The sequence below is a fragment of the Pholcus phalangioides genome, unplaced genomic scaffold (genome assembly GCF_987345545.1).
Source record: "Pholcus phalangioides strain wild (caught in Gottingen) unplaced genomic scaffold, Ppha-v1.0 ptg000015l_1, whole genome shotgun sequence".
In the NCBI taxonomy this organism is placed as follows: domain Eukaryota; kingdom Metazoa; phylum Arthropoda; class Arachnida; order Araneae; family Pholcidae; genus Pholcus; species Pholcus phalangioides.
In genome coordinates, this window is record NW_028301608.1 from 36,542,052 (window position 1) to 36,552,187 (window position 10,136).

Below are 10,136 nucleotides of genomic sequence, written 5' to 3' on the forward strand. Positions count from 1 at the left end.
GCCGCTGAAAGGGTTAAAGGATTTATGAAACGTATTGTGTACATTAAACAAAATATCGTAATTTGCGATTATACCCCAAAATTATACATATAGTTTCATTCTAACGCCTCACACGGTAACAAAAATGCAAAATTTTAGCTTAAAGGGGAAAAAAGAGGCCCCGTTTTGGAATAGAAAAAAAAAATGGAACGATTGAATATTTTGCAACCAATTACGTGGGAATAAAAAAAATTTGTCTCGTTTTACCAACTATACTCTTTACCATACCTCCCGTTCAATCAAACGGGATACATGTTCACAGGGTTCCGTCTTATTCCCGACCGAAATAAAAACCGTAGTATTCCTGACCGAAGCCATAGCGAGCATCAGAAGGAGGATAAGTGCAATAAACAGTAGTAATAATTTACAGCTCACCACCAACGTCTCCAATGTACCCTAAAAGGAAGGAAGACCCTCGATTTAACCAACCTAATGGGAGACGAAGAATTTCCCGTTAAACAGGAATAATTTTTCCGCACACTATAAAAATTATGCTAATTCGTGATACACACATTAGATAGTTCCATTTTCTAAGGCCTGGAATACACATGATACTTAGCAGCATACTTTCGAGCAAATGCAATCAATAAGCTTATTGGTAGCATTCGAGAAAATGTTTGCCAATAAGCTAATTTATTTATTTATTTACACATCTCAACTGACTGAGCCCAATTACAGAGATGGAAAATCAGTACGGACATGAATAATACCAAAATTACAGCATAAAAGAAAAGTAAAATGATAATTCATCAAATTTTTACACGTTAAAAACGAAATCATTAAACAAACACATAATACAGAAATATGTATACGCAATGGAATCACAAGTTGATGATTCGATACAAAGAAGGATACCGAACACCCTGTTATCTAAAAAGGCAACAGAGGTCTTTACAAAATAATATTCAGTGTATAATAATGTAAAGACAATAAGTTGTTTTCTCATCTAATTTCAGGTACACCCAAAGGAACCACGTACGGGCCGTCTTAAGAGCATCATGAGGCCCTACCTGGCAAATTCTCGAAAAATCCAACTACTTTTAATTTTTCTGAGACCCCCCCCCCCCATTCTCTTAAGGCCTTTCGGCCCGTTCTCGGGTGGACTCATGCGTTAAGACGGCACGTACCCTAGGTATAGTATAGAACCGAGCACGCCCAGGCTCTGTCGCTTCTGCGATATAAGCTCATTGATCATGAGATCGTGGGCGTGCCGGAAAAAGCTCAAACCGGCAAGCCGGCCGGGAAAGTACACCCAGTTCGGACCAACATCCCATCAACCCCCCAAGCAGCACAACCACACCCCCACACCCAAACCCCCAATCCCAGGGCACATCACCGCTCGACAAAGCGCGGACAGCACCGCGGGCGCAACCCCCCCCCCCAGTCCCGACACCCGCGGCAAGGCCCCGCCGGTGCGGTCCACAGCGCCCCAACACGCCCCGCGAAGGGAGACCCCCGACCACCCCCACTCCACCGCGGACACGAGAGAGAACCTGCCACAAGACGGGAACACCACCCCTCATCAAGGAAAACATGGAACGACCCTAGGTATATAAGTACCAGCCTACAAATTTACACGAACGCATTCATAAGCATTCATAGAGCTCCAAATATCTCATAATCAGCCCCTCCCCGGGCCTCGCTTGGGTTTGCATACCGGTCGAGACGGCCCTGGTCTGGATCACCTGAGAAGTGAAATGATGTTTACGGAGGAAAATGTTCTTTTATTATTGGTTTGTTGTTGTTTTTCCTCAATTTCTGTGCAGCCAATTCCTCAGACATAATTAAGGAGTCACATCCTGTATCTGTCGATGAAAGCGACAAGATGGTGTCCTTCCGCGGATATTATTACTTGAATTACTGCGTGTTTGTTCTGTCTTACATTCTTGTCCATGGACTGGAGGTTGTCGTGTCCAAGTGTCTTCTTTTTGTTATTTACTGCAAGATGTCCGTCGAGAAGTTCGGCCAAACGATCAAGGACTCGCTGAGGGACAACGAAGACGTCAACGACCCCAAGGTACTGTATAAATAAAATATTTATTAAAATTGCTACTTTTCTGTTTCTCCAGTTATAGGCATCGCGTGTGTGTAAATCAAAATTGGCAAATTGTACTCATGAGCACTAGCGTACGCAGTAGATGGGGACGGGGGAGGGGGCACTCATCCTTGGGCTGAGATTTTGTAGTTTTAGTTATTTTGCCGTTAAAAGCGACGGAAGAAAAAAAATGAACACTCACCCTTGGAAAAATCATGCGTAAACCTATGCCCATGAGAATGGCCCCCTACATCCTGGAGGTCGAGATCTTTTTCGGGTCCCCCAAGTTAGACTTTTCACGGGACCTTTTATAGTGAGTTAATAGCATGTAAAAACGAAAAATGATGATAATTGTCCCGGGATAATTGTGTCAGGGTTAGAGCCCTGCCAGTCCTACCCTTGTGGGGAGGCCATGCCCATGAGGCTACCTGAGTTTAAAAGCTAAAAGTTTTCAATAATGTGGGGCATATTGGCTCACCAGTTAAGAAGTATGCAGGTGGCCAATATGCCCCACATTATTTAAAGCTTTTAATTATTATTAACAACTATAAAACTGTATTATTAATAACGATATACGTACCCCATTGATTCTGAAACTATTTATATATATTTCATTGATTGTGAAATTATTTTTTTCATTTATTGTATAATTATTTTTTCATTAAATTTGAATTTTTTCATTAAATTTCTCATTAATTCTGAATTTTCAACTAGCGTTCAAAAAAAATTAGCATATGTAGCCTATTTTTGTTTAAGGGGCCGTTCAAGTATTACGTCATCATCGATGGGGGGGGGGGAAGGGGGTTTCCGATTTGCTGACTTTTGATGACAAGGGGGGAGGGGGGGTTGGATAATGCTTACGTCATCAACCACCCTTTATGAAAATATGAGTTAGGATTCAGAGGGGCAGAGCTGATGACGAAATTTTGCTGACAAGGGGGGGGGGGTCAGCGTTTTGCTTACTTTTGCTGACAGGGGGGGGGGGAGGGTGTCAAAAATGGCTAAAAATTTTCTTACGTAATACTTGAACGGCCCCTAAGTATTTTTCAGTATTCTGTACATTCTGGAACTACAAGTGCGTATAATTTTCTGAATGCAGACCCCCGCCCCTTCCTCTCTTCCTCCCCCAGAAGAAAAATGTATTCTCCCAAAAAATGTTTGAGTCCGGGTTTTCCGAACTCATTGAGACCAGTATAACATGGTTGATTACGAGCACAGCGTAATCATACTCCTAGGGGCGTCACCAATCTTTGTTAGGGGCGTCGCTGTGTGCTGGTGATATTTATGTGTTCCTATTCTCAGTGCTTTGATGAAGTTCTTTTATGGATGCAGAATATCTGCTCTGGACTATTCTGGGGAACACGGATTGATATTGACTAGGGTAAGGAAGCCGTAGGTCACAAAAGTTTAAGAAGCACTTGAATACATTATATGTAATGACGGGGAGGGGGGGGGAACCTCCCATAACGGACACTCCATTAGTAGAAACCTCCCGTTAACGGACACTTGGGAAAACAACAGGCTTCAATATACTTTACTATCTACAGGGTGGGCAAAAAGTCCGTAGAAACTTTAAAAATTCATAAAAACCGGAAAAATAACTGTAATAAGAAAACGGGTTACAGAGTTAGCATCGCTAGGTCATGGGAATTGTTTTAAGACAGGAAAAAACCCCTAAAAAACAGCCGATAGGTGGCACCTACGTACACAAGTCAAAGAAAAGACGCGAAAATAACGAACAGAATGCCTCCAAATCGTTTATTACAGTATGTGTTCTCCACATGACCACCACCACATTGCAGGCGAGTCTCAAATCCAGCAACGGCAGAGTGCAGCAGGTCCACATACACGGTCTACAACGGTGAACTGGCTGTGGATTAGGAGCGCAAGTTCTTATAACCGTCTCATTTGCATATTTCCACCGAAGTCGCTCGTACCAGCGCCACCCATCGGCTGTTTTTTAGTTATTTTTTTTCCTTTCTTGAAAAAATTTCAGTGACCTAGCAATGCGAACTCTGCAAACCGTTTTTTATTTCGGTTATTTTTCTGATTTTTATTCATTTTTAAAGTTTCTACGGACTATTTTCCCACCCTGTTTTTTAACCGTAATTAGTGCCGCAACTGGCTACAGGAAATTTGATGGTCATCCGGGGGGGTCAAGCATGCATCTGTCACCCCCTCCCCCCATAATGTTAAACAAAGTCCGAGAAATCAAATGATTGAATTCGGTGTCTTTTCTCTCTCGTCCGGCTCTCATAGTGGTGGGGGGGGGGGGGGTTTAGCTGTGGTTGCGGCCCTCTGATCTAGTACTAACTTTATATTTTTTTACTAACATGAAACATAGTACCTGGTATTTCCAGGAACTTGAAAAGGAACCAACCAGAACGATGTCAGCGATGGATCTGTTGGACAATCCGCTGATTAAGGCCCTCGAGGAGAACCAACACGTCGTTCAGAGATTTATTGAAATTTCCAGGACCCTTTCGCCAAATGCCCTGGAAGCTGTCTGCAATATGGTCAACTTACCGCTGGACAGAAACCAAGTTCTCAAGTTGAAGGCTATCCTTGGCGAAGAGTAGAAACTCGCGTCACATCTCATACTCATAGTAATAATAATAATATATCGTAATATATTAATAATATAATACGAGTATTTTCAACAGAAAATAAAATTATCTGAACATCTTAAGCAGTTTATTTTATTTATACAGAGTGTCCTGTAAGTCCTGATGCCACCTTTGTTTCATTAACCGTTCGTCGTTGGGATATTGTTCCCAACTTATTGGACGGACAAAAGTTGGGATAGAACAGCACGAACTAACGGATAATGCTTATTTTCCCCCGTTTATGCTGTTCTTTCCCATCTTTTCTACGATTTTTTGAATTCAAATAGGTTATCTCAGTGAATATTGCACTTGGAAACGTGAAACTTTTTTGTTGACCTCAGTAGTTTGGCTTCAACTTTCTAATTGGGTTTTTGAGAACAGGGTATCCTTATAGACAGTTAATTTTATACTAGGTGACCGATAATGGAAACAACAACAGAAAATGCTCCTTTGCCCCCCACCCCCAGAAAAAGCAGGGAGAAGGCAATGACCTAGGTTCAGGACCGTTTTAGGTGAGAACAAAGAACGCCATATTACAAAATTATTGAATTCAAAGTTGTTGGGGCGGCAAAAATCCTAGTTACGGCTCTTCCAAGAATGACTACATTTCATCAGGAGAAATACGAGGAATTGGGATTCTAGATGCGGGAAAATCCGAAACATCACCAACTATCGCCAAAAGTGAACAAAGTTATGAAATATTGCTGAAATCACGGAAAAATCACGAGAGGAAATGAAGCATTACTGCAAATTGCAATCTGCAGTGGATAAAAATGAGTTCCACGACATAAAACATTCACCAAGATGCTCACCATATATATAGGAGATCAATATCCTTACTTATAGTTGTAATTACCATTATTATAATTTTTACATTGAAAAGTAATTTCAATCTTCGACTTCACAATTAAGAACAAAAATTCAAGCAGACTTCGTGAGAAAACGGGAAGAACCGGGGCATTTTTGGCAAAAAGTCAGGACAGTCCCGGTACATACGACACATATGGTCACCATACTAATACCTCTTTGCCCCACTGGCTCTACATTCAGAACACCAAACGAAAATTCAAACACGAATCGGACTGAATTTCATTCTTCCGTTGCAATTCACGACTATAACAGTTCCTGATACAACGTTCCGAAAATAGTTTCCAGAGCACAGCTCGAAATAAAAAAAAAAAAAAATCTCATCCCACGAAGCCCACACGGTATAAAAGGAGAAGCCATAGTCTCTCCCCCCCCCCCCCCCCGCCCTAATATTATTCAAAGAATCATTTTCTCAGTTCTGTCTTCACATAGGCGTTCACCGAAATCATCCTAAATCTTATTTGCAATAAGAGGCGAACGACTCCGATAAGACAAAATATAAAAGCAGTATAATGGTGAGACTCTCACTGGAACTGTCTGTCTATAAAGGAAGACCCACGCCTCAAGAAAAAGGCAAAAAAAGAAAGCAATTTTTTTTTTCTAAATATCCCGTAGAAAATAACGGTAGCAATTTTTTTTCCCTTGCTTCATCATTTCCATTGCCAAATGAGAGTTTTTTTTAAAAATAAATAAATATGGTTTTTTCCCCACTGAAACCCGTTCCAACTCCTACGGAAAACGTTTTAAAGCGAAATGAGTGGTACCGATTTTGTCAGAAACGTTGTCGTCGCGATGAGTCGAAAGCTTTAGACATGATCAAAAAAATAGAATAAAATAAAACAGCCATGGTGTGTATAGGTCCCATCCTTCTAAAAATAGCGCCTCCTCTTTCTCTCTTCACTTTTATCTCACAAATAATTTTAAATGCTGTTTACGCATGGAGCAGTTTGGACTTGGCCCATCAATTTCAGGTTACTAGACCCTCGTAACCTTCTTATTTCGAGTGTTTAAACAAAAAAGAATAACGATTCCATTAGTGTGTATTACTTACAAAGTTTGTTTCCATTGTTGTTAGTCATTCAATTATATTTGCGACTTCAAGAGCAAATGATGTAATGTCGTCTAAATTCAGTGACTGCCTCATACACACGAACTGGAAAAAAAAGTGTTCTCTCACTCACTACGGAAATGAAGAGAAAATGTCTATATAGGGTGGACGAAGTTTTAAAAATTAATAAAAAATCAACCAATTGACATAAAAAGATGCGATTTGAACTAAAGTACCTGTTATAACAGCCCGGAAGTTTAGGCGCTAAAAATGATCGAAATAGGCGGGCAAAAAAGCACTAAAAACTCTGAAATAGTCGCTAAAATAAAGCATTTATAATTCATTTTAAAATATGAAAAATGATTAAAAACTACGATATTAAGGGGTCCGAATACTGGTTAGGAAATTGGCTGCACTCATTGAATCTACTGTTTCAATAACAGATTACAATAACTCTGCATTAGCAGCTAAGCCGGAGTTTCTCAACGTATTCTCTGCGACAATAGCATATGTGGTCCGCAGACAGACTTGATAACTTAATTCTGACTGAATGAAAAATTATTGAACCTTTGTATAGGCACAAAAAAAATTGCACTTCACACTTATGTTCGCCATACATCATCAAGGAAAATTTGGTCCCAAATACGGAATATCATTAAATTTTGCCAAAAAATGCAATTTATTGCCTTAAATGCAATACTCGCAGTAAAAAAAAGAATTATTTCACGAAGAAATATTCAAATAAGATCAGATTACCATTTTTCATCAATGTGAAAATGTATAAGTCGGAGGGAAAACTCGAGTTTCACGCACTTGCCGACAGGTGTTTTTATCATTAATTTACTTTCCTCGAAAATTTCTTTTACTAATCTCATTGATTCAAAAACGATTTTTTTTTAACAATTCTGAAATTATTATTTCTTGCGGTTCTTTAAGCTTGTTTTTATCATTTTTATGAATTCTGTAACTTGTAAGCCCATCACCACGTGGTGAACACCCTAGGTTTTATGCCTAGTTAAGAATATCAAGATCTTATATCTGGTTAGATATTCAAATTCGAAAAACAGAATGAAGTTGTGGAAAAAACAGCATGCTCACCCTGCATAATATACTGTAAATAATAACTCATGCATTGTATATCATTACATCGTGGTCCGATTATATTCATCACACATACCAGACACATTCGGAATTTTTTTCCATATTTATCAAAATCACCAATTACACTAGAGTATTATACATAAAGGCAATGCAATAAATTTTAAGTATTTATCAAATTTAGCAACAACACTTAGTTTAATTATGCATAATCACCAATAAAACTGAATTTTTTAGCATTTATAAAATTTACCAATGGCACTTGGGTATTATGCATTTTCGCCAGTAAAAGTGATAAATTTATGAAACTTACCAAGACTAGTAAGTATGCATAATAAATAGCCTGATTTATCACATTTACTGTAACAACCGTATTTAAAAATATTTTCGATCAAATCTTTTGACATGGGAAAATACATTTTAAAAAATTGCCAAAAAAGAAAAATTCTCATCTCTTTTAGGCGATTAAGATTACGCAATTCACATGCATTTTTGATTTTACTGCAAAAAAATTACTGGTGTCTTTACAGCACCATAAAGAAAATACATGTGTTTTTGGGCTCGTGACAGATGTTCAATGTGTGAGGAAAGTAGCGAAGAAATTGAAATTATTCTAGGAAAAAAAACATTTCTTTAATTCAGCAATAATATCATCATATATAAGCTAATTGTAATAACTTCAGTGAAGAGTATCACTTCCATTTAAAATACGTGTTGCCAATCGACTGGCAGACAAGTGAAAAGTTGCAGCTAAAAATACATGCTGGTATTTTTCTTCTCTGAATAATACATAAGAGCGATTTTTAAAACACACAGAGATGGATGTATGTATGTATATACAGTGTATACATCATAGAAAAACAAAGTATTAAATACATTACGACAAGCATATAACTGCCTTAAAATAATAATCAAAGGAAGATGTACAAATGAAAAGAATATTTATCAATTAATATGATTGGGTGAGAACATTGTCTCCGCATTCATGGAATTGAGCATTTTATTATGATTTCATGAATGCTGCACACTTACATTTCTTGTTGTGTGTAATTAGGTTTTCACAAGTGTTGGTGAAAAAATAAGCGACAATTAACAGTGTTTTCAATTATTTGTCTCATAACAATGTAGATTTACATCAGTGAAAATTACTCATATTTCATGGGGTAAGTGACTAAAAGGTGGCTGCACTGAATGGTTTAGTATCTGTAGGTATATGCCGTTGAGTCAAGGAAAGAGTTTAAGCAACACTGTGTGTGTTTGATGTGGAGGAGTGGGGGGGGGGGGGTGCAGCATCCATCGTGCACTAGTTGAGAGGCTGACAGGGCACCAGTGTCAGATGAATCATATTATTTTGTTACTTTAAACCAATGTTTCTCAACATTTTTCAGGCCATGCCCCTCTTTGCACCATATTTTTTTTTCAAGCTGCCCCTCTTCCCCCATGCTCATTCAAGAGCGAGACCCTTTCTACTCCTTTCTACCCTTCTCCCCCCCCCCCCACTGAATTGAACTAAATCAAAACTAAATTTATAGTGAGCAGAAAATTTTATAAATAAGATTGAAACTCTGGACCCGGATCAAGAAAGTGGATGAACAACCCTGTTCATCTGTTTTTCCTCTGTGCCCACCCCCCCCCCAGGATATCCCAGGACCACAAGGGATCCCATATGTCCCAGGGTTGAGAACCACTGCTTTAAACTAATGGAATTTAATTAAATATTAGCTTCACAAATGAAACCACTGAATTCACTACAGGCCTGTAAAAAAAAACATGGCCTATGAGTTTGTCAAAGACAGAGGCTTCAAAATTTGAGAGGAGCGTCCATGTGTGCTTAGTTTCATTTAACATGTTGACATCAAAGGTAACTGTGAAAAAAACTACCTTCTCTGTTTTTGTAGTGAAGTAGTGATGCCACAGAGGAAATTCAATACCATTTATCCCCGAAGAAGTGGCTGTGTCAGAATTATTGTGGAACCTAACTGTGTATCTGTGTATTCATGTAAGTTTCAAATACAAATACAACGCCACAACAGGCAAAATGCCCAACGAGGTGGCTGATAAAAAGATGCCCATCAAAATATGGATGTCATATGTTTCAAAAATACAGCAACCCAATTAAAAATGCAATTAATCATATATGTACATGTTAGAGTGCTGCCATCTTTCTTCTAAAGACAAAATAGGCAACGGATGAATATCATTATGAGTGCAATTTTAATATTCTAAGGTCTGTTACTTGCTTTGGAGAGATTTCTTTCAAAAAGTGGGGGGGGGGGGGGGGAAAGGGCACATCAGCTTGCATCTCAAAGTTGGCAAACCTATTTTTGGTAATGTTTATTACCTGTTAGAAATGGTGGTGCTAATATGGTTTTCATACTGACATGACACAAACATATGCTTCTATACACTACTCTTACATTCCTCCGAAAATTTCTCTTCCTGA

General features: G+C 38.7%; 1 protein-coding gene across 1 annotated transcript; it reads left to right on the plus strand.

Annotated features, from left to right (window-relative positions):
- The first annotated feature begins 1,647 nt into the window (after window positions 1-1,647).
- Window positions 1,648-4,763, plus strand: LOC149075937 (uncharacterized). The gene is made up of 2 exons (XM_089245468.1): window positions 1,648-2,056; window positions 4,435-4,763. The coding sequence occupies exons 1-2, from the start codon at window positions 1,865-1,867 to the stop codon at window positions 4,651-4,653; spliced, it is 411 nt and encodes a 136-aa protein (XP_089101594.1). The 5' UTR covers window positions 1,648-1,864; the 3' UTR covers window positions 4,654-4,763.
- Window positions 4,764-10,136: the final 5,373 nt, after the last annotated feature.